The sequence below is a fragment of the Camellia sinensis genome, chromosome 4, assembly GCF_055761805.1.
Source record: "Camellia sinensis isolate YWXY chromosome 4, ASM5576180v1, whole genome shotgun sequence".
Lineage (NCBI taxonomy): Eukaryota > Viridiplantae > Streptophyta > Magnoliopsida > Ericales > Theaceae > Camellia > Camellia sinensis.
This window is the reverse complement of record NC_138964.1, coordinates 104,373,927-104,399,365: the sequence shown is the minus strand read 5'-3', so window position 1 is coordinate 104,399,365 and position 25,439 is coordinate 104,373,927. Positions and strand designations below refer to the sequence as shown.

General features: G+C 38.0%; 1 protein-coding gene and 1 pseudogene across 5 annotated transcripts; one reads left to right on the top strand and one right to left on the bottom strand.

Moving 5' to 3' along the window:
- Positions 1–2,773: 2,773 nt before the first annotated feature.
- Positions 2,774–3,151, top strand: LOC145823941 (putative mitochondrial protein AtMg00860 pseudogene; annotated as a pseudogene).
- A 13,925-nt stretch (positions 3,152–17,076) lies between these two features.
- On the bottom strand, positions 17,077–22,308 carry LOC114288776 (uncharacterized). 5 transcript variants are annotated; one of them, XR_014366793.1, is made up of 6 exons: positions 21,841–22,294; positions 21,546–21,735; positions 20,289–20,474; positions 18,556–19,013; positions 18,356–18,447; positions 17,077–17,492 (listed from the first exon to the last, which is right to left on the bottom strand). XR_014366793.1 is itself a non-coding variant. In XM_082925440.1 (4 exons), exons 2-4 carry the CDS (start codon positions 21,723–21,725, stop codon positions 17,322–17,324), a joined length of 537 nt encoding a protein of 178 aa, XP_082781566.1. In that variant the 5' UTR covers positions 21,726–21,735; positions 21,841–22,294; the 3' UTR covers positions 17,077–17,321. The 5 variants fall into 5 exon arrangements, 1 of the variants encoding a protein (XP_082781566.1); XR_014366795.1 differs by having other exon boundaries at positions 20,289–20,416; XR_014366794.1 differs by having other exon boundaries at positions 18,356–19,013; positions 21,841–22,308.
- Positions 22,309–25,439: the final 3,131 nt, after the last annotated feature.

Sequence of the window (25,439 nt, the reverse complement as noted above, 5' to 3'; positions counted from 1 at the left end):
TGTAGGTGACCTGGCGCATGACCAGACTCAAAATTGATAATCTAGAGTTTTAGTTTATCAGCCAGGCTTTGTGCCTCTCGAGGAGGTTTCGAGTGTCTTGTGGTCTTATTTTGTGAACGTAAAAGGCTTTGTTTACTTTTGGATTTAGAACAAGTTTCTTGTTTATTTGTATATTGGGCTCAGTCCCCTTTTGCTTTATCTGTAACGAAAGTGATGTAGACTATGTATTTATGACGTCACGCCCATGTATATTATAAGTTTTTGAATTTTTGTCCTATGTATGTCTACACAACTCAATGGACTATGTATGTTTCTATGTTTGCTTCCGTTAGCCCCTTATATTTTGCTAATCAGGTCAGAGGCCTTCAGTAATCTGAGGATTACTGGCCGGTTATGACGCTAAACCTGTAGGGGCGGGTTTTGGTCATGACAGAGTGGTATCAGAACATGAGTTATACCGCACAAACGAGTCCATATGAGCTATAAGACGTTCTAGAAAAGAAGTAGGGACATTTCACTTGCATGTGTGAGTGTGTGAGTTAATTTCTATAACTATGGAAATTGAATCTAAACATAAACTCAACATGAACTCACACAATTGAAATAAATGCATTGAAACTAAATACCTTGAACAATGTGGAAGGAATTACTTGCCTATGTTTAATTTTGCTTTGTTTACCTATAGCAAATGGAAAACACAAGAAGTGACAGTACAAATGAATCCTTAGAGGCTCGCATGAGCCGAATGGAACAAATGCTTGCAACCCTAACTGAAGCAATGATACACTAGCAAAGACAACAACCTCTGCCTCCTCCGCCCCCTCCGGTCCAAGTTGAGCCGGATAACAATGATATTATAAATCTAACTCAAAAGTTCATGAAGATGAAGCCGTCGACTTTCTTAGGTGGTATTGAATCCTTAAAGACAGAGACATGGTTACTTGAAATGGAGAAACTATTTGAAGTGTTTCCTTGCTCCGAGACGTAGAAGGTTCTATTGGTCACCTATACCCTAAAAGATGAAGCCCGAAGATGGTGGTTGCTAATTCAAAATAGTAACGGGAACATAACATGGGCTCAATTCAATGAGATTTTCTACGATAAGTACTTTCTTCAGTGCTTTCGAGATCAAAAGGTTTCTAAATTCTAAGAACTTAAGCAAGGTAAGATGTCCGTAGCCGAGTATGAGGCTAAGTTCACTGAGTTGGCCAGATTTGCTCCTCATGTGGTCAACACAGACTATAAGAAGGCTCAGAAATTTGAGGGGGGATTAGATTTGGAGGTGTTTGATTGAGTAGGCATTTTGAAGTTGTCTACATATGTGGAAGTACTTGATAGAACATTGATGGTAGAGGCCATTCTGGCAGCCAAGAAACAAGCTAAGGCTCCAACAACTGAATGGCGAGGTAAAAGGTCCAGATTCAATTTCAAGAAGGGTCGGTCATTTTCAAAGAAGCAAAACACGGGATCCTCTAGTAGCTCTAGTCAGAGTAGTGGATCTATTTCAAACTGTCCAGATTATGGAAGGAAGTATAGAGGAGTGTGTTACCGTGCATCTGGTGCTTGTTATCGGTGTGGCAAACTCGGTCATATAATGAAGGATTGTCCACTGGGGTCCAAAAATGCCAACCGCCTTGCAGCAAGTTCAGCCGGATCTACCTCCGTAACAAGATCAAATGCAAGAACTAATGCCAGAGGTAATACTAGAAATGAAACATTAAGGCAAGTGAGAGTATTCACACTGGTGCCAGGGGATGTACAGAATACTGAGTCTATAGTGTTAGATATAATTTCCATCTGTGCCCAAAATGCATATGTCTTGATAGATTCTGATTCTATACACTCATTTGTGTCGCATGCCTTTCTCGGAAATGAACTAGACCATTAGAACCTATGAATTATTTATTGTCTGTTTCTACACCAACTAGGGGTTTTATGGTATGTGCATATATGTTTATCCAGCATGTGATGTTATAATCAGTGATATGACGTTGTATGTTGATTTATTACCTTTGGGAATTGATCATTTTGACTGCATATTGGGTATGGATTGGTTGACGAAGTACTGTGCAACTATTGACTGTGTGAATAAAACTGTTGTGTTTTATCCACCCGGTCTACCTGAGTTTGTGTTTGTTGGGAATGGGGTAGTTCCTCCACCATACTTGATTTCTGCCATGAAAGCTATTAAACTACTTAGGAAGGGATGTAGGGGCTATATGTGTTGTGTTCTGATCGAGACTTCTGCTAGTCCTAATGTGGAAACTATTCTCATTGCTTGCGAATTCCCTGATGTCTTTCCAAATGAATTACCTGGGAATTTAATTGATAGAGAAATTGAATTCACCATTGATGTACTACCTGGGACACAACCTATTTCCAAAGCCCTTATAGAATGTCAACCTCAGAATTGAAAGAATTGAAAAGCCAACTTCAAGAACTGTTAGATAAAAAGTTTATCTGACTGAGCATTTCACCATGGGGTGCTCCAGTTTTGTTTCTCAGAAAGAAAGATGGATTTCTTAGGCTATGTATAGATTATCGGAAATTGAACAAAGTGACTTTCAAGAACAAATGCCCACTACCCTGAATAGATGACCTATTTGACTAGCTTCAAAGAGCACAAGTGTTCTCTAAGATAAACCTTAGATCCGGGTATCACCAACTAAATGTTAAGGCAGAAGACATAGAGAAAACTGCATTCAGAACTAGATATGGGCATGATGAGTTTTTGGTAATGCCATTTGGGGTAACTAATGCACCTGTAGCATTTATGGACCTAATGAACAGGGTTTTCAAACAATTCCTTGATGAATTTATCGTTGCATTTATTGATGATATACTGACTTACTCCAAAAGCAGGGAAGAACATGAAAGCCATCTGAGAACTGCCTTACAAATTCTAAGAGAGAAGAAGTTGTCTGCCAAACTTTCCAAATGTGAGTTTTGGCTTGACAATGTAGCATTTCTAGGACATGTAATCAACAAAGACAGCAAATCGGTGGATCCACAGAAAATTGAGGCCATTGTGGACTGGCCAAGACCAACCAATGTATCAGAAATCAGAAGTTTTTTGAGGCTTGCTGACTACTACCACAGATTTGTAAAAGACTTCTCTAAACTTGCCATGCCATTGACACAGTTAACATAGAAAAATGTGTCATTTGATTGGACTGATCAACAGGAATTAGCCTTCCAAGAACTGAAAACTAGACTGGTAATTGCACCAATTTTGGCATTGCCCAACGGAATTGATGGGTTTCAAATTTACAGTGATGCTTCCCACAAAGGCTTGGGGTGTGTGTTAATGCAGAATGGAAAGGTGATTGCCTATGCTTCTCGACAACTCCGCCCACATGAAAAGAATTACCCAACTCATGACCTTGAATTAGCAGCTGTGGTTTTTGCATTAAAAATTTGGCGCCATTGTCTGTATGGTGTGACTTGCGAGGTATACACTGACCACAAAAGCTTAAAATATTTCTTACTTAGAAAAAACTGAATATGAGACAGAGAAGATGGTTAGAGTTGATTAAAGATTATAAGTTACAGATTTTGTACCATCCAGGGAAGGCAAATACAGTCGCAAATGCCTTGAGCCGAAAATCTATTGGAAATTTGTCATGTTTACTCACTGGCCAGAGAGAATTGTTATGTGACTTAGAGAGGAATGAAATTGAGATAGTTCTGCGTAAATAAGGTGGAATTCTAGCCACCATCTCTGCTTAGCCTGCAATCATTGAAGAAATTAGAGAGAAACAACTTGAAGATGAGTTTTTGAAGAGAGTTATTGATGAAGTTAACTAAAAACGGACGCTAGGATTTGTGATTGAAAGTGGTGTGCTGAAATTTCATAATAGACTTTATGTACCAAATTGTTCTAATTTGAGGAAACGTTTTATAACTGATGGCCATAATTCAAAATTTGCTATGCATCCGGGGAATACAAAAATGTACCATGACTAGAAACAAAATTTCTGGTGGTCGGGAATGAAGAAAACCATTGCTATTTTGTGACTAGATGCTTACATTGTCAACAGGCAAAAGCTGAACATCAACGACCTGCTGGATTACTTTAGTTGCTTCTAATACCGGAATGGAAGTAGGAACATATCACGATGGACTTCATTGTCGGATTGTCTCACTCCTCTTGAGGTATGGATTCTATTTGGGTCATTGTTGACTGTTTGACTAAGTCTGCTCATTTTCTGCCTGTGAAAACTTTTTATAATGCTGATAAATTAGCTAACATTTATATGAATGAGATTGTGAGATTACATGGTGTGCCAGTATCCATTGTATCGAATAGAGATTCGAAGTTCATGTCAAGATTTTGGCAAAGTTTGCAACATGCTTGGGGAACAGAACTGTGATTGAGTAGTGCCTATCACCCACAGACAGACGGCCAATCTGAATGAACCAATCAAACTTTGGAAGATATGTTATGGATGTGTGTATTGGATTTCCAAGGGAATTGGGAGACTTATCTTCCTCTGACCGAGTTTGTGTATAACAATAGCTATCATTCCAGCCTTGGAATGGCTCCTTATGAAGCTCTATACGGTTGGAAGTGTCGATCTCCGATTTGCTGAGTTGAGGTAGGTGATAGACCATTGTTGGGACTGGAACTTATGCAAGAAACAACTGAAAAGGTGAAATTGATCCAACAACATTTGAAAACTGCACAGTGTCGCCAAAAGAGTTATACAGATGTCCGGAGAAGAGACAAAGAATATGAGATTGGAGATCATGTGTTCATAAAAGTGACTCCAATGAAAGGTCGACACGGTTTGGTGTAAAGGGCAAGCTAGCACCGAGATATGTTGGGCAATATGAAATTCTTAAGAAGATCAATTCGGTGACGTATCGGGTAGCCTTACTGCCGGTCATGGAACATATGCACAATGTTTTTCATGTCTCAATGCTTTGAGACTATCTAAGAGATCCATTCCATGTGATTAAACCAACTCATGTGCTTCTGAAAGATGACAATATGTATGAAGAGATGCCAATACAGATTGGTAACCGTCAAATCAAAAGATTGAGGAACAAGGAAATCCCATTGGTAAAGGTTGATTGGAAAAACCATGGAGGGACCTATGCAACTTGGGAAACTGAAGAAGATATGATGAAAAGATATGTTGACTTGTTTCCGTTGGATCTGGTGTTCTTCTAAAATGAAGGTAACTCGAGTTTGGAGGACCAAACTCTTTAAGGGGGGAAGACTGTAACAATCCTGACCCATGATTAACTGTTAAGCCATGATTAAGTATGCCTAATAAGTAATTAAGATGAAATCCTGAGTTAATTACATGTGCATTGCATTATGTGTGTTTATATCTGCCTGCTATAGAAATATCTGTTTCTGTTTTTGTTTGGTTCTGCAAATTGAAGGCCTTATCGGCATCCGATCATGAAATTGACTTGAATTTAGTGTAAGTTGAAATTTTTATAATTTTATGGTAGGTTTAATTAAAATATGATTCAGAACGAATTCAATTAGAATAATTAATGTCACTTAATTAGTCATTGATTACATTTCTTAATCAAGCCTATATAAGGCCACCCCTAGCACTTCCTATACACTTTACACTCTCATTCCCTCATCTTTTGAGATCAAACGTGAGAGAGAAAGAAAGAGAAAAGGAAGACTTGAATTCAACTAGAGGATCATGGGAAATTAGAAGAACTTGTTTTGGCTTGGAAACTTAAACAATTAGCTATCTAACATTCAATTGAGAAGCTAAGGTAAGGACTCAACCCTTTAATTATGTAATTGAAATAGCTAATAGTAGCATTCATGGGAATTGGGAGATGAATTACAAGAATTGAGCTAGAATTAAGGGAATTAAGTTAAATCATGCATGCATGTACATTTCATGCATTTTGAAGTTGTTTCCAAGAATTTTCCTCATGCATGTTATTATTTCACCTTAGTTTTGAAAATTCATGAAGTTTCATTCCATTTAACCTTGTTAGATCATGATTTGAAAGCTTAAAAGTCATGACAATTCATGCATGTCATGTTCACATCATATTCTTAAGTTTCAAGTTGAATTTTGAGAAATTGGCAGGCTTTTGGGCCTTGATTTGGCGAAATGGTTTTGATTTCATGATGTTGGACAAGTTTAGACATGTTTTCTCAAGTTTTGAGGCCCAAAGGATGTATTTTAAAGTTTTGACTTCGAGTTTTGAACTTGGGAGTGCAATATGGAAATTCCAAAATTCTGCACTCCGCTCGAGCGACAGAACTTGCGCTTGAGCAACCACTCTTTCTTTAGCACTCTTGCTCGAGCCAACTCGACCGACCAAAAGTTGGCTCGAGCATAAAATGCATGCTCCAAGAAGTTTTGCAGACTGCTCGAGCGACAATAGTTGCGCTCGAGCGAGGACCTCAGTCTCATACTCGAGCGACTGTCGAGCTAAAAATTCACTCAACCAGTACTTTTACTGAGTTTACAGACCACTTGAGCTAAGGAAGTTGCGCTCGAGCGACCTCTCACATGTTTGAACGCTTGTTCAAGCGAGGCCCCCATTTTCAGCATGTTTGCTCAAGTGTTTTCAAGTACATTTTAGCATCCCCATTGCATCCTAGGCATTCCTAGTCCATGATTAAGAGAAAATAATGAGGTTAAGGGATAGAAACACACTAAGAACGAAATGAAATAGGTTAAGCACTGTCCAAGTGTGTGTTTTAATCTGTTAATCTGTTATGTTTGCATAGGTCACGCGCTATGAGCTGTTGATCTATTGGTTACTACCAAAGTTATCTGTGCAATTATTGTAAGTAATAACTTAGTAAAGCTATGTTCGTTATAAAGTACTTTTTGAACATTATGGTACGACATAAACTGTTTTAACGATACAAAAGGATATTTTATGATTACATGAATGATGATCCACTTCTTTGACATGTTTATGTGGTATCCTTAGCAGAGGCCCTCACCCAGGGGAAATAGTGTTGTGGCTTACGGTCATGAGGCCCTCGCCCGGGGGAATAATACCGTGGCCAGGCCCTTGCCCGGGGGAATAATATTATGGCTCATGTGTGAGGTATGTTACCTGGCACCGAAGGTTCCATTATGGAACTTGATATGCTTGACCATAGGAATATGTTAATGCTAATGGATGTACTGCGCATGATTTGAATGTGAATATGATTATAATTCTGTTTCTGATACGAATATGATTTTGTATCTAATATCATAAAAGGTGTGGAATCTTTTCAGGACATTATTCATTAAAACCTTTACTCTGTTATTATTCACTGAGCTCTAGCTCACTCTATTATTTATGTTTGTAGGCGACCAAGCATGTGACCAGACTCAGAATTGATAATCTGGAGTTTTGGTTTGTCAGCCAGGCTTTGTGCCTCCCGAGGAGGTTCTGAGTTTCTTGTGGTCTTATTTTGTGAACGTAAAAGGCTTTGTTTACTTTTGGATTCAGAACAAGTTTCTTGTTTATTTGTATATTGGGCTTGGTCCCTTTTTGCTTTATCTATAACGAAAGTGACATAGACTACTGTATTTATGACGTCACACCTATGTATATTATAAGTTTTCGAATTTCTATCCCGTGTATGTTTACACAACTCAATGGACTATGTATGTTTCTCTGTTTGCTTCCACTAGCCCTTTATATTTTGCTAATTAGGTCAGAGGCCTTCGGTAATCCGAGGATTACTGGCCGGTTATGACACTAAACCTGTAGGAGCGGGTTTGGATCGTGAAAAACCCATTAGACTCATACTTTATTCATTCAGCCACTCTCCTCACTTAGTACCAAAACAACAATACTCCAACACCAAACACCCTTATATGGGGGTTCTACTACCTCTCCCACACCCTCTTAAGTTTGAAGTCAACTCTTGGGGCCGAAACCCCCAATTCCCCTTCGCAGAACAATATACACCACCAACACAATCACATACAACCACACTACATCGCAGATCGATGAGGTCCATGATAGGCTCACTACCCACACCAATCTACATGCATCCGACAACAATCACAACACCACTCCTGTCACTACAAGACACAACCCTCTTGCTCTTCCAACAAGCCTCCACTGTAATAAATTAAAACTTATAACATAAGCCAATATCAACCAAACCGAACATACTGACTAGTATAACTCCACCCCCGCAATATTCTAACTAATCATAATGACCCTCAAAATACCCATCTTCCACAACCAACTCTATTGTCCACCCATTCTAAATCAATTTCAACCAAACACAAATTATTTAGCACAGTAAACAATCCCTAAGTCAAAATAAGGCTCTCCGGCCATCACATTCCTAATTCAAAACGCAATAGTTCATACACGTCAATATGAAAATTTCTAAATTCCACAACGACTCATCACATTAAGGAAAACTCAAAATCACAACGTATCCAACTCATAAAATAAACAACCCACCATATATACATAAACAAAAATCATTTGCCCTCCAACGGTCCACATCATACCGATTACAAAACAAACCGACTACATAATAATTACAACCATTTGCCCTCCAGTTACAAAACAAGATAACCAAAACTAATTACCAAAAACAGCTATCCATCCTCCACCATCGCTATCACATTCCTAAGCAGACAAGGACAAGAGCTATGATGGGTTATTCTCAACCCCCGGAACCCTCCAAGAACTATGATGCCAAGGACAAGAGCTACTGACGTGACCCAGCTGGCCACACTTGAAACAAACACGCATCTCCTCAGTTTGAGGATAAAAGTTTAACCCTCCAAAGGCTCTCGAAGTCTGGCCTACTTAGTTTTGGTATTGGTATCGCCCCTACCCAGACGGATAAGGCTGAACCCGACTAGATTGCGGAATACCCAAAGAAGTCCCTAGTTGCATACAAAAACGCTTAGTATGACCCAGTTGATTACATGCATAGCAAATAGGTGGTCCCCGAATTTGTGACTGGTACGAAGTCTAAACTAGTAAGGATCCTAATGACTGCTCCTGTCACGACCCAAACCTACTCTGATAGATTTAGTGCCGTAACCGGCCAGTAATCCTAGGATTACCAAAGGCATCTGAACAGATTAACACCTAATAAAGGGCTGCAGAAGCAAATATATAAAACATACATAGTCCATTGAGCTGTGCAGACATACACGGGATAGGAATTTAAAACTTATATTTATATACAATACGTGACGTCATAATTACATTAGTCTTATGTCACCAAAACCCACAAATACAGGTCTTACAAAAACTAATTCAGACGAAACATAAGAAAATGCAAGTCTTAAACTTGATTCACAAAAACTTGATCACATCTCAAACGAGAACCTCCTCTGGAGGCACATAAGTTAGCTGACAGAAAAGAACTCCAGGCAACCTCATTGAGCCTGGTCCCGCTCATGATCACCTACATACATAAATAATAGAATGAGCTGGAGCCTAGTGAATAACAACAGAGTAAGGGAGTTATAAATGATGTCAAAAACAGATTCATAAATTAGAGTTCATATCAAAAATAGATTTAGATTCACATACTTATACATATTTCATAAGCAGTTATATGTGGAACATCCATTAGCTATTAGATCAGATTGGTCATAAGACTCACATGCATAGTCGGTACCGACGACCTTAAAGGTTAATATCTTTGTGCACAAATAGCTATGGTATTGTTACCCCTAGGAGAGGGCCACGTGAACATAGGCCGCGGTATTGTTATCCCTAGGCAAGGGCCACATGAACATAAGCCATGGTATTGTTACCCTAGGGTGAGGGCCACGTGCATATTGGCCACAGTATTGTTACCCTCGAGCGAGGGCCACATGAACTAAGGATGCCACAAATACATTTCAGAAAAATGGACATTCATTCATGATTCATAAAATAGAATTTTAGAAAACATATCATATCATTTCAGTCAAAAAATAATTATAATCAAAATAACTTTACAGAGTTATTACTCACAGATAGCTCCAATAGTAGAAGAGTCAAATAGTCGAATCAACAATCTATGGCGCGCGAGCTACACAAACACATAATAGATACACATGAAAACACATGCTCATAAAACACTAAACTCATTTCTTTTCTATCTTGGTGTGTTTCTAATCCTTATCTTCATTATTGTGTCTTAATTAAGGCTTAGAAATTCCTAGAATGCAGTGAGGATGCCAAAATGTAACTTGAAACACTTGGTCAAATTTTCAAAAATAGGGTAGTCCCCTCAAGCGCAACTTCGGTTGCTCGAGCAGTCTACAAAGTCTGCAAAAGGACTAGTTGCATGATTTTTTCGCTCGACGAATGCTCGAGCCAAAGACTGAGTAAATATGGTCTCTGCTTGAACATAACTTTCTACGCTGGAGCGGTCTGCAAAAGTCTGTAAAACTTCTGAGAGCTCTCATTTTACGCTTGAACGTAACTTCGGTCGCTCGAGCGGAGGTCAAAAATAAGGGTGGTCGCTTGAGCGCAGGTTCCGCCGCTCGAGCCAACCCCCAAACTTTGCAAAAGTACTGGGAGGTCGTATTCTCCGCTAGAGCACAAACTCCACCGCTCGAGTGGAGGATGCAAATTTTGGAATTTCCAGATTGCTGATTTAAGTCCAAAACTCAATTTCAAAGTTTCAAAACATCTTTTTGGGCCAAAATTTGGTAAAACATTAAGAAACTAATAGTATATGATGAATTACAAAACATTCCGCAAAATCAAGCCCAAAAGTTTTGCCAATTATACAAAACAAAACTTGTAACTTAAAAAACATAATATGAAGACAACATGTATGAATTGTCTTGGCTTCAAAGCTTTCAAAACATGATCAGATGAGGTGTTTAACTCAAAAACATGTTACATTCTTAGAACAAAACCAAAATGAGGACATGCAAGAGAAAATTCTTTGGAAAACAACTTTAAAATGCCATGAAATATGCATGCATGCATGGCTTGAGTTTTGATTCTTCAATCTTAGCTTAATTCTTGTGATTCAACTCTTAATCCACTTGAATCCTAGCATTAACCAACTCAATTATATAACTAAAGGGTTGAGTTCTTACCTTAGTTTCTCAATTGAGCTCTAGTTGACTAATTGTTTAAGTCTCTAAGTCCGAAACCTTGAATTCTCTATAACTCTCCTTCCTCTCCTTTGGTTTCCAAGCTCAACACTCTCTGTCTCTCTCTCTCTCTCTCTCTCTCTCTCTCTCTCTCTCTCTCTCTCTCTCTCTCTCTCTCTCTCACGTTTTTGAGTCCAAAGTATGAGAAATGAAAGTGTAAATTAATGGCCTTAGGTCAACAAGTTGCCTTATATAGGCTTGATTATGAAGTTTGATTAGTGACTAATTAATTGGCATTATTTATTTTAATTATTTGGTTTTGAATCGAATTCTAATTAGATTTACCATAATGTTCTAAAAATTCCAGATAACGCATAAATGGAGTCAATTTTGTATTCTCTGGCCGATAAGGCCTTCAATTTGCAGAACAGAACGAAAACACAAACAAATATTTCTATGACAGACATATATAAATACAAATAACATATAACATGTAATTAACGTAGAATTTCATCTTAATTACTTATTAGGCTTCCTTAATCAAAGATTATAAGCTAATCACAAGTCGGGGTTGTCACAGCTCCCCCTATGAGCACTCGATCGCCCCAAGTCCCAGTTGGCTAGATGATCTCGTTGGTGCAACTATTGGTTGAGACAACAACCTTGCCTTCTTCGTTGGTTCTTACTAGGTCTACTACAACCCCAAGTTGTAGGAGTTGCTGAAGTGGCTTCCTCCTCACTCTACCCCATGACTAGGATGAGGGCCTCCACCTGAGCCGCCGTATCCACAAGCGCACGATATTTCCTATGCCAAGACCCGGCAATCCGTTCTTGAACTTCATCACATAACTTACTCTCAAACTCCATACAACAGAGCTCTTCGGTTTCCACTAACTCTGGAGCGAACCTCGATATATTGGTAAACCACGTCTTAAATTGTGTTAAAGGTATAGTACCTTGGTGTAACTTCAGAAATTGCTTCCTCAATTCTTCCCATGTAGAAGGAGCAAAGTCGTTACTTTCTCGCCTAGACATCCTAATCAAAACAAACATAACGAATTTAGCACACATCTAATGGTGTCCCCAACAAAATCTCATACACTAGTATTAAAACACACAATGTATTCCATATAAGCACTTAGCCACCTAATCACACACGAATTATCTTCTTAAGATAAAATTTGTTCCACGAAATGTAATGACCCCCAAATGCGTATAGAAAGTCATCCTTATTTAATTAGGGTTTAATGTGTTTTAATTCAACTATATCTATCGGAATTAAAGAATTATCTGCTGAGTTATGGCGACCTTTATTGTATCGGCTTGAAATTTTTTTTACCCTCCGCTCAAGCATGGGCTCATTTTTGACATTCTTAATAGTGTATTTGGAATGTTCTTACCTTATTTTGGGTTATTGTTTGAGGTGGTGGTATGATGGTAAAGTAAGATTGGACCAACGAATTTAATTCGAATAGTTAATCTACGATCAGCCGTCATTCATTTGTCCTTTTCCTTTTCCACACTTTGAATTTGAATGTGAGGTTAGAACCATTGGAAAGCTTATTTTCGGGGCTTCGATTTGGACACAAGAACGACCTAGAACGGAGTCCCGATGAGAGAGTTATATCCGTTTGAAATTTTCACATCTGTGGTGGAAGCAGAGCCGCACGTGCGGGGAATAGCGCCGCACGTGCGGCCTGTGCGGGACAGCAGCTCTAAAAACGGGATTTTGGGGCCATTTCTTGCAATTTCTTTTCCTCTCTTCTTCTCCCCTCTTCCATGTCCGAAACCCTAGCCCCAAATCCTTGAATTCCTTTACTTTGCTCATGATCCACCATGGTTTTTGGCATCAAGGATGGAGAATAAGGGAGGATCAATGTTTTTACTCGATTAGAACTTGGATTTGTGAAGGCTTCTTCTCAAGCTCACTTCTTTGCTTGATTATTGAGGTAATGGTTTGAATACTCTTCAATACTTATATCCATAGATAGATTTGTGACATTTTAGTATCTAAATACAAAATTTCCATGTTTAGAGCTTGTAGTGTATAGTATGAGATTTGGGGTTTTATGGTTTGAAGATGTTGGGAGTTAAATTGGTGGGTTAAAATGATGAATTGTGAATCCTAGATGTAGAATCATTGGGAAAATTGGAATTAAAAGTGGTAATTTAAGAAGTGTGAATTTTTGTTAAAAATCCTCATTTTTCTTGAAACCCTAGGTTGATTAATGATGATACCCAATGATTTGGCCCAAATTGAAAGTAGCATAATGAAATTGAGGTATTGAATTATATGTGTTCAAGTTTAATTAGAATTTGGAAATGTTTGAAAACTATGTTTAAAATTTGCGAATGAATTTTGTTATGAATATTGGAATTCATGCTAGCATGTGAAGGGAAAATTGAGGAAATAATCTATTAATGGTATGAATGATATGAACTTGGTCTTGGAATGTTGAAATGGAATTTAAGAATTTCTCTTCAATTATGTTGAATTATATTTAATGATGTTGAGTTGAATCATGTTGCTTATGTTGAATTGTAGTGATTATGTGAGATGGTATTGACTATGTTGACTTTGATTTTTGTGACCTAAAATATAGAGTTTTCCAAAATGGGTTAATCCCAAATTATTTTGCTAAATACTTGTGGGCTTGCTTAGTTATTAAAATCAAGAGAATGATTTATTTTTGGAAAAATATGGAAGATGTCCATACAATTCCTTCCTATCTTGAAATCGAAGTGATTGATTAAAAATTCCATATTGTGTTTGTAAGAATGGTAATCTTCTATTTCTATATATAGATATATTGAGATGGAGGAAATTGTGGTATAATGGATGGATAATGGTAGGCTTGTGAAGAATAATAAAGGAAGGAAAGAGAACTAATGACTAAGTTATATATGTGTACAGGGCATACTTCAGGAGGGCCAAGCACTCCGTTGTAGCACTGTGAGTAGTAGTACTTCGATGTATCTTTAACCATTAATGATTATTGTTATCGACGTTATGATCTTCGTCATAAGAATTATGTTGACATGTATGTTATGTATGCTACGTAAATATTGTGAAATTATGGAAACACCAAAGGTGTATGCTATATGAGGAACATTGTGAAATTATGGAAACATCAAAAAGGATTTGTGAAATATGCATCTCGAATTTGTGAAGTATGGATCACCAACTTGTGAAATATGAAACGATGTGGCCGAGGGCCATTTGTGAAGTATGAATTTCCGAGTTGTGAATTGTGAAACTATGAAGCCAAGAGCCGAATTGTGAACCTATGAAACCCAAAAGCTAATTTATGTATATGTGAATTTATGAGGCCGGGGGCCGACTTGTGAATTTATGAGGCCGAGGGCCGACTTGTGAATTTATGTGGCCAGGGGCCATTTGTGAACTATGAACCTATGTGGCCAGGGGCCATTTGTGAAATTATGAAGCTATGAGGCCAAGGGCCAAACTTGTGAACTTGTGAATTTATGAGGCCAAGGGCCGACTTGTGAATTTATGTGGCCAGGGGCCATTTGTGAACTATGAACCTATGTGGCCAGGGGCCATTTGTGAAATTATGAAGCTATGAGGCCAAGGGCCAAACTTGTGAACTTGTGAATCCAAAGGGCCGAAGGCCGATGTGATGAGTTGTGAATCTATGAAACCTAAAGGCTATCGTGAATGTGTGAACCCCTCAGGCCAAGGGCCGAACGGTGGAATTGTGAAACCGATAAAGTCATCTGTAATCTAATGAAAATGTGCTTACTTTGTCCTATTAACTTTACGTTAATTATGTCAACTCGTGGGAATGATGTAACGGTTACCATTAGGACTCTATTAATTACAAGGCAAGGCAACTATGTTAACATATAAGAACGATTAAACAACGGTGTATACTATTGATTAATAGAACACGTGAATTAAGTCATTTACCCAAAAGAATTTATGTTCATTCTTGAAGAATAGATTCTGAGTAAATATAAGAGTAGCCATGTGTATCCATATGAATTTGAAGTTATTTTGCTATATTGTTTATGAATTGGAAGTTATTCAGAATCTACGATATAAGTGCAAAGTTTAGCATTATTATGTGACTCTCATGAGAATGTGAATTAGTCTCTTATTGTTAAGCGTACGAAAATGACATAATACAACAAGAAACACTCTGGTTATAATATGTTCCGTTTGAATTAATGAATGATGTTCAAGTATGCTCAGGTATGTTTCAAGTATATGTTACAAGTTTGAATATACTACAAGGTCAAACAAGTTTCAAGGGCTTTATGCCAATGTTTCAAGGGCCTCGTGCCACCACGTTTCAAGGGCTTATAGCCATCAAGTTTATGTTGCAAGATTGGGCCTAAGGCCGCTATGTACTTAGCACAGAATCAGACTATTACATTGACATGTATTATGTTTCAAGTTAAGCATCATTTTATTTATATATTACTATTCACTGAGCCCGGCTCACTCTCTATTATGTCTGTTTCTGTAGGTCAGCAACCAGGTGGTCAGTCCTAGCCAAGACGTCCGCTTTCTTTTGTCAACCTTCGTATGTCCAGGCACTGTATAAGCCATTTATTTTGTCAAGTTGTTAAGATGTTGACTTGCTTATGGGTGTCCCTCTAAGGTTGTTGTATATACTTTCATGTTCATTTTTTTTTTTTTGTATACGCCCAATCATGGGCTGGCATTGTAAATGTGTATGTATATGCTCCGGGTTATAGTTGGAACTTTATCTATCCACTATAATGCATGTGATGAATGAGATCCTGGCATGTAGAAGTAGCTCAATGGAGTTTATTTGTTTCATTATTTCCATTTTTTCGTGCTTCCGATAAGGCCCCGTATGTTATGTTACCAGGTTACATGTCCGTTTCTGAATAGGTCATGCCCAAACTTTTAGGGGCGGGTTTGGGGCGTGACACGAAACCCCAAGAATTCCTATTAGAATGAACATTGATCAAGTGTCATTCCACTACAAAAAAATTGACTTTTTGCGACGGTAAAATACCGTCGCTAATACTCCTAATGCAGTTGCAAAAACTTTTTGCGATGGCAAAATGACTTTTTGTGACGGCAAGAGGGGGTCGCAAATGAGGGGGTTGCAAAAGAGTTTTTGCGACAACACCACTTTATTCGTACATGTAGTCGAGGGGAATATAATTCTTTTTTTTTTTTACTTCACAAATGGGTATGCTGGATCATGCATCTATTTATATGGATAGATAGATCGACCTGTAGATTTACATCGGATATCTTTCTACTGATAGTGGTGGTATCCACTTATATGGCTATGTTCTATTCGGAAGAATAAAATAAAAATGAATTGTCTTTCGGAGAGATGGCTCAGTGGTTGATAGCCCCGGTCTTGAAAACCGGTATAGTTCTGAACAAAGAACTATCGAGGGTTCGAATCCCTCTCTCTCTTTTTGCTCGTTGAATAGAGTTGTTTCTTTATTAGTTTTTCCCAGACCGTTATCATAAAGAAAGGGGAATGGCACGACTATCCCACTTAGCCAAGCCATAAAAAAATAGATTCGAAAAAAGAAATTAGAATGTTTTTGTGACGGCATTTTTGCCTTTTGCGATGGCACTGTGCAGTCGCTAATAATGTTTAAAATTTCTTGACTTTTTGCGACGGCACTATTTTACCGTAGCTAAAAATGTTATTTGAGACGGCAAAAAATACTGTCGCTAATAGTCTTTTTTTTGCAACGGCAAAAACACTATTTTTGCGACGGTGTGGTGCTGTCGCAAAAAGTATTAAAAATATGAAAATTTTTATTTTTTTGCGACAATGTAATGTCGTCGCAAAAAGTATTAAAAAATAATAAAATTTCTATTTTAAATAATAAAATTTCTATTTTTTGCGACAGTTTAGTGTCATCGCAAAAAGTAAAACCTGTAACAAAATCAATAAAAATAATAAAATTTTCTGTTTTTTGCGACAGTGTAGTGCCGTCACAAAAAAGAAAAAAAAATCCTCCGGTAAAATTATTAAAAATATTAAAATTTCTCCATAATAATATAAAAATTCCTGTATAAAAATAACAATTTCTTCATAATAAAATATTCTTCCATTCATAATTACACATCAACAAAATTATCCCACTACATAATGTTCCATAATTATCCTCCGATAAAATTTAAAAATATAAAAGAAATGAAAAAAATAAACACTATAAATGAATATAAATTACTTTTTTCTTCATTTATAAATTCACGATTCAAACAAAGCAAGAGTTCACAAAGGTAACCAATGATCACTTCTGTTACTTAACTCAGTTTTAATAAAAATCTCAGAATGGGGAATTATCCTTGGATTTACATGCAGCCTCCACCTCACCATCTCCATATGCTGCAAAATTATCCTCAAAATCTCCATTTGGAGATAATTCACCCTCCTCTCTTTCAATTTTGAAGTGCCCAATCACCTCATTTGAAGATGAAACTGGCCTTGTACAACCACCCTGTAGCATCAAAGATGATCAAAGATCTTACATTAATAAACAATAAATCAATATTAAAGATCAAGACCATCAATATCCCAATCACAATATTGTCATTCATAAGCAATCCAGCTTGTATCAATAGGCCAAGAGAATGTCCTACTGTCAGGACTTGATGGAAACTTGCGGATTAATAGCATTTCAACAATCTTAAGTTATAAAGTCAGTGTTTCGGTGAAAGAAATATCTAACTTTCTGGCTTAATACCTATTCAGTTGAAACTAGAAAGATCAAGGCAATATCATGTGATTAATGAGTGATCACAAAAGATATGTGTGTGTGTGTGTGTGTGTAGAATTAGTTGCAAAGTTAGAAACTACTCAATTGGTGTGTAAACATGAAGTGATGGGGAAGGGAAGTTTAGGGATTCAAATATTTTCTAGGCTTTAGGCCAGAGAGTCATTCACTAATATTTTTTTTTTAATAAGAAAAATTCAGCCTAGAGACTGTAAACTTGATTTCACAATCTCTCTCTTTTTTCAGTGTTAAAATTACATTAAGAAATATATATATATACCAAATGACAAATAGCGAAACTTAACCTACACCAACCCTCGGAAATCCTTAAATATAATCCGATGCCAGTTCCTGAAAATTTAAGCCTTAGTTATTTTATCTGTAACTCTTTGATATCTACCAACTGCATTTGTTTGCCCAATTTGATGTAATTAAGTACTTCATTGAAATAGGTAGGAAAGAAAGACATCAAAGTAAAATACAAGTAGCCAAAACCAACAGCGCTCGACCGATTAGGGTTACCCTACTCAATAACCAAAGAATGCCAATTTCATGAAATTATTGCTAGAAACTATACTCATCCATACCTCCAATGAAGGTAAAATTTCATCAATTGGACCCATTTCAGACACACCCTCAACAGTAGCATTGCCATGTCTCGTAGGAGTAGCACCACGCCCTAGCAATAAAAAGTGCATCTCAGCATCCCAACCATCAATGTGAGAAAAATGAAACCAAAAGACTGCCTGGAAGTAGTCCTGAAGACCATCTTCCTTCATCCCATTACCACCAGTTACCAACCCAGCTTGACAGGAACTTAATTGCTCAGGTGGATTACTTTCATCTCCATTTTTGGAAGGATTTGAATCCTTGGTAGTAATGACAGTTGCACCACCAACTGGACTGCCATTACTTTCTCCAACACTAGCTGCACCACTTTGTGAAATTTGATTTTTAGCCTTTACAACATCTTCTGTGTCCTCTGCCCAGGCCGACAAGGAACCCCAATAATCGGTTCCAAGAAGGTTGTCCAAATCTTCATAACTTTATCCAGCTGTTCACTTGTACAAATTTCACCACAGGAATATTTGATGAGCTGGTAAAGGTCTTCATGGATGTCTGAATCAGGATATTCAAATTCCATATGTGGAATAATCGGTTGTTTATTTGCAGCAGCAATAGCAAGTAGCACATCATCCTCCTTGTACTTCTGTTCATTGATTTCTTTGATCTCGACCAATAACGCTGTAAAAAGATATTAAAACATGAAATGTAATCCATCATAACTGAGCAAAATATGGGCGATTTCATGTCATATGGTAATTGAAGGACTCCCTTATGTTGAACATGATATTAGAAAGTAGTCAACTTCAATTTATATATAATATATATATATATAGTATTTATAAGTATCAATATCAATATTCTTGTTCACACTTCCAATTGCATATTAATTAGATTTGCACTTGTCATTTAGCAGTTCTAACCCAAATGCTTTTTTCCTTTAACAGCTATATATGTAATGGGTAAATATGCCAGCTATGAATTCAAAAGAATGAAGGCGATAATATTTTAATCATTTTTGGTAAATATGTTCCTTATCTTAGACCATAATTTATGTTATTTATTGGTCCCCACATACCCAATCTTCATTTTTAGCAATCTTTCTTCTTGGATGATACAAGTATTGCAGATGCAAAGCTGCCATGGAGACCAACTGTTTGATGTTGCATATATGAGTGCTAAAGAGTTCTTAAAGAATAGAACGTTACATAAAGAATAGAACGTTCCAATGCACAAGAGATTAAAGAATAGAACGTTCCAATGCACAAGAGATTAAAGAATAGAACGTTATTGGAACAAAGCAAACTAGTATTACAAACATAATTCTATAAGGAAGTTCCAGTACGAACGAATTCTTTAAACATTTTTTAAGCTAGTTTTGATTCAACTAGATCATTCTTGATCCCGAGGAAGAGAAAAACATTTCAGAGGAGTACCCTTACATACCAGCAAAGGTACACATTCAGGTCAACTATCAAAACTTGCCAGCAGATAATGAAGCATAAACTTTGTCATATCCTAAAGCAATGGTTTGACACTGGTAAACCAAAATCCCAACCAGGCAATGGGATACACGTGAAGGATCACCCCCAAATATGTAATTCCTAAATCCAGGAAATGGACAGAGGGCTGCATTTCTATGTCTACCCCCTGATTTCAATGCATTCTATCATTTTAATCCTAATAAGTTGTAATAGTGAGGGGATGAAATTGTGATCATTCATTGTGTCTTGCTACTAAATTGGTCAGGATGATACTTATCTACATATTGATACTTACAAGCTAATTCTTTCCTTGCCAATATCACTTCCATTACAGTAAGGGTAAAGCATTTTGCTCTTCATTTTTTTTTTCTTTTTCTTTTTTTTTTGGGTGTATAAACAACCATGATTTCGGCGGAGCTGAAGAAAAAATACAGTGCCATAACATCTTGAAGCAAATATAGTTGATTCTCACCTTTCCTTTCTTTGGAGCATCTGAATCTGTTGGTACCACCTCTTCCGTAAGCAAAGGAGTTTCCACTAGAGTGCTATCCTTAGCAGTGTACTTGATGGGAAGATTTCTGTCCTCAATGTCGAAGGTACCTTCAGGAGGGGGTTCAAGCATCTGATAAACATAGGTGTATAGAACAATTGCACCAACCTAAATAAATAGATAAAAAAATTTATTACATGTTACTCATTTTCTTTGCACAGACTATATGAGAAATACAAAATGCACAGACAAAATTCTTAAAGATATGTAGACACCTAACAAGCCAACAAGAATTTAGATTTAGGAAACCCTATGAACATAGATTTTAAAAAGATACAATTAACCTATATGCAGATTCATAGGTACAATTCCAAAATGCTAAATAGTAAAAGAAAATGATAAATAGGGCATTTGTAACTCTACATAAACACCTTTTTTCTTTTTATTTTTTATATTTTTTAATCTTTCCAATTTGTAGTGACATAAAAAATAAATAAACCAGACTTCCACTTATGGGACATATATAACCTAATGATGGAATAAGTCAAAAATGTTCCTGCATAAAAAATACATTCATGCAATTAACAATCTAAATCATATACGTGAATAACAAAGGAGTGATTCTTCTTCCCTCCCCTTGTTTCCCATGTCCCAGACCAAACTGTTAGTTTTATCCTCAATCGATTCTACCATTTTTTTTTCTCATGAACAAGTGGGGACTATAAAATGTTTAACATACTCTGATTTAGATGGCATCCAAAATTGGCAAGAAAGTGCGAAGAGAATAGATGTTATAAAATGTGAGGTTCCTTGTCAATATATTATTTGACAGTTATTGTGATATTTTCTGTCTAATTTTGACAGTTATTGTGATATTTTATGTCTAATTTTGAACAAAAATTACCTTTGGAGTAAAGAAAAAATAAACTTTAAGATTGAAAAAATGACCAAACATAAAGGGGAAAGTGTAACAATGTTTAGATTGATGAAATTAAAAAAACTTGGGTTTAATTCGCTACCAACCCTATAAAAATTTAATTATTTTTTGCAGTTTTCCCTAAAATTTAACAATAGGCTTTAATCGAACCCTGAGTTTTTTTTTGGTTTTTTTTTTTTTCTTGGGATCAACTGTTTTACAGACCAACACTAAATTAATTTAATTTAAGATCCAAAAAATAAGGGAAATTAAGGGGGAAAAAAATGGGGTTTGATTTGAATAAAAGCAAATGAATGAGAGACCTGTTTGGCGACCGATTGTTGTTGCTCAAGAGAAGGAACTTCATGGCCAGCGGACTTCAAAGGCAACATAGGAGCAACCAAGTAGTCCAGCAATGCCTGTACCACATCCTCTGCTGAACCAATCTCCGATTGTGATGATGATGACTTTGAATCCATGACCTCTGAAGCTTTTTCAACCATCAAATCGACCCTATTAAACAATCCAATCAAAATCACAAAGAAGATTAGGGTTTATGACAATAGTAATAGTGAAGTAAAAAATCAAAAGAATCGAGAAAGGGTTAGTCAGTGTTACCGATCAAACAAAGAACGACCCTCGTGGACTCCGTAGAGAGAGACAGAGAGAGCGAGTTGGGACAGTCGTCTTCTACTTGAGGGGTCTGTGGCAGACAGTTTGGGATACAGAAAGTGTTCTGCTGAGTGGACCAAGTGGCGTTCACTTACAACGAACCTCAATGCTCCAGGTTTTCAAAAGTTTTGTTCATAGAAGTTCCTTGTCATAAAATGTGAGAAGCTGCTTCACATGATTAGAGAGAGAGAGAGAGAGAGAGAGAGAGTATACGCTGAGTGAGAAAGTCATCGCCGGTCTGGCCCTCGCTGTTGTCGTCGCCGCACCACCGCACCACCGCTAGCCTGCTCACTGTTCGTCGCTCGTCCAGAGGGGGAAAAAGTTCGCCGTTCATCGTTTGGGGATTTCGAACATTTAGGGATTTCAAACATTTAGGGCTTTCGACCCAAATGCGAGCGCCAAGATGAAAGGGATAAGAGCGGCAATTTTTTTTTACTTTTTGCGACGGTACATTTTATACCGTCGCAAATGATAAATTATTATAGCTAAACCGACGCCGTTTTAATAAGCTTTTTGGCGACCGACATTTTGCCGTCGCAAATGGACCGCTATTTGCGACAGCCAACTCATGCTGTCTCAACAAAAATTTTATTTGCGATGGAAACAAACGCCGTCGCTAATAATTCCGTTTATCTGTGTAGTTTTATTACCGACGGTAAAACGCCGTCGCTAAAGCGCTTATTTGCGACGGTTAAAAATATCGTCGCAAAAAACCATTTTTTGCGATGGGAAGCACGCCGTCGCAAAAACTCCTGTGTTTTATACTCCCTTTTCTTGTAGTGTTCTAATAAAACCTCCAAGTGTTTAACATACACAAATCACATCCTAAGGATCCAATTTCATGCCCACTTAGCCACATAAGCATGTTATCATTTAGCATACTGAGCATACAACATCTCTATCAAGCGAGACAAACCCATTTCAGGTAAGAACTACTTCCCACGTACCTAAAGTATTCTAACCTGGTACGCTCTAATACCAAGTTATAATGCCCCAAAATAAATAAACATTCTACTCCTGTATAATATTACTAACATGTGGAGCACAACAACAATCTGATTATACAACATCATTTCCAACACGTGCTTCAGAACATTCTTTTAGTCCTACAACATGAATTCTTATTAGAATGAATAAAATTAAACTATCATAGGTTAATGCCTTAAAGGCTACAAATTTTCAAGGCCTTGCCCAGTTACAAAGAAACCCGCGCCTTAAATTACAAACAAATAACCAAAGAAAACAATACATACGAGCCTCAAGCTCCAAGATCCTCCTAAGTCATCACCTTGGCGGAGGCACACCGGTTCACCTGAAAGTGGTTTCCCTTGTAAGGTGAGCATAAAGCTTAGTAGAAATAAACTCAATGATATGTATGAAGCTTAACAATGTCATAAGATGGATGCATGTGAAATGATATAATAAAACACGTATTTTCTCTCTTTGAAACAATGCAATGCGAGATTTTCAAAACATCTTTCCAAATCAACAATATTCTTTCAAAATAATCAAGTGGTAAATATAATGAATAAATCTCTAGGGCTAGTGTTCATAATAGTAACTATACAAGTCACTAAGCCATTTTTACCGGTACTAACTGGAAGACTCGGCACCTACCATGCGGATTTTAGGTCTTACGCCTTAGATAGATAGTCTAACTTAATTCTTCTTTAACACCCCCTTACAGTTTTACCATTTTATTTATCCTTTCAATAATACAATACTTTCATCTCAAAACAACAATACGTTTTCCGAAACATTGAAATCCCCAATTACTAATCCATGATATGCACAATACGATGTATGATTTGTGAACATTTCCATTCCCTAATCCACATGCAGTTTCTACAACAATCAATACAACCCTCCACCAGTTGCTAAAAATAATTATCTCTAATTAAAGACAACAACAATAATAATATTCCAAAGTCATAACCAAATCGGAATCCCAATGATTTATACAAAATCTCATGATTTCCAAACAACATTCACACTTCTCACGAGTCTCGTGAATCTCAACCGAAAATATACAATTTTTCCAAAACCGTTCATATCATTTCCAACGAAACCACTATTTCAAAAGGATAAATAATACTTAGTATTTTTCCAATAATTCAAACATTTCTCAATCAAACCTCATTTCAATTAAAATCTTACAACCATTCCAATTTCTTCTTTTCCATAAAAAGAACACCCAAAACCCTAGTTTTTGATTAACTTTTGAGAAACCCTTGTGTGTTTGGTAACGTTTACGTTTTCAGTTTATATTTACAAAAATTTTATAAACTGATTTTTGTTTATTTTTTATTTATTTTTAGAAAAACATAAACTACAAACACGTTTGGTAATTGACAAAATGTTTAAAACTTTTTAAAAATATAAAAAAGAGTGAGAAATGGCAAGTGGCGGCAAGTGGCGGCGGAAGACGGTGGTGGAAAGTGGTGGCGGTGGGTGGTGGGTAGGTGGTGGCGGGTGGGTGGTGGTGGTGGGTGGGTGGGTGATGGTGGCGGGTGGTAGTGAGTGGGTGGTGGTGGCGGCGGGTGGTGGATGGTGGTGGCAGGTGGGTGGTGATGGCGGGTGGTGGTGGGTGGTGGCGGGTAGGTGGTGGTGACAGGTGGGTGGCGGGTGACGGTTGGTGGTGGGTGGTGGCGGGTGGGTGGTAGTGGCGGGTAGGTGGCAGATGGTGGTGGTGGGTGGGTGGGTGACAGTGGCGGGTAGTGGGTGGTGGTGGTGGTGGTGGTGGCGGGTGGTGGCGGCAGGTGGGTGGCGGGTAGGTCGCGATGGTGGGTGGGTGGGTGGGTGGGTGACGGTGGCGGGTGGTAGCGAGTGGGTGGTGGTGGTGGTGGTGGTGGAGGGTGGTGGGCGGTGGTGGCATATGGGTGGCGGATGGCGGATGGTGGTGGGTGGTGGCAGGTGGTGGTGGTGGTGGTGGTAGGTGGGTGGGTGGTGGCGGCAGGTGGGTGGCGGGTGGGTGATGGTGGTGGTGGTGGTGGTGGTAGGTGGGAAGTGGTGGTGGTGGTGGCGGGTGGTGGGTGACAGGTGGTGGTGGCGAGTAGGTGGTTGGTGGCTGGTGATGGTGGGTGGCTGGTGGTGGCAGGTAGATGGTGAGTGGTGGTGGCAAGTAGGTGGCGGGCGGTGGATGGTAGTGGCGGGTGGTGGCGGGTGGATGGTAGGTGAGTGGTGGGTGGTGGTGGTGGTAGCGAGGGGTGGGTGGTGGTGGCGAGTAGGTGGGTGGTGGTGGCGGGTGGTGGGTGGTGGTGGCAGGTGGGTGGTGAGTGGTGGTGGCAGGTGGTGGTGAGGGCTGGGTGGTGGGTGGTGGTGGCGGAAGACGGTGGTGGAAAATGGTGACGGGTGGTGGCTAGTGTTGGGTGGTAAAAAAAAAAAAAAACTGAAAACTCAAAATGGAAACACATTTTTTGTGTTTTCATTTTTTGGCCAAATTTATAAACTGAGACCACTGATTTATAAATAAAAATTTTTACCAAACAAGTTTTTATTTGAGTTTTTAAAATTTTTGTAAATATAAACAAAAAACTGAAAACGTA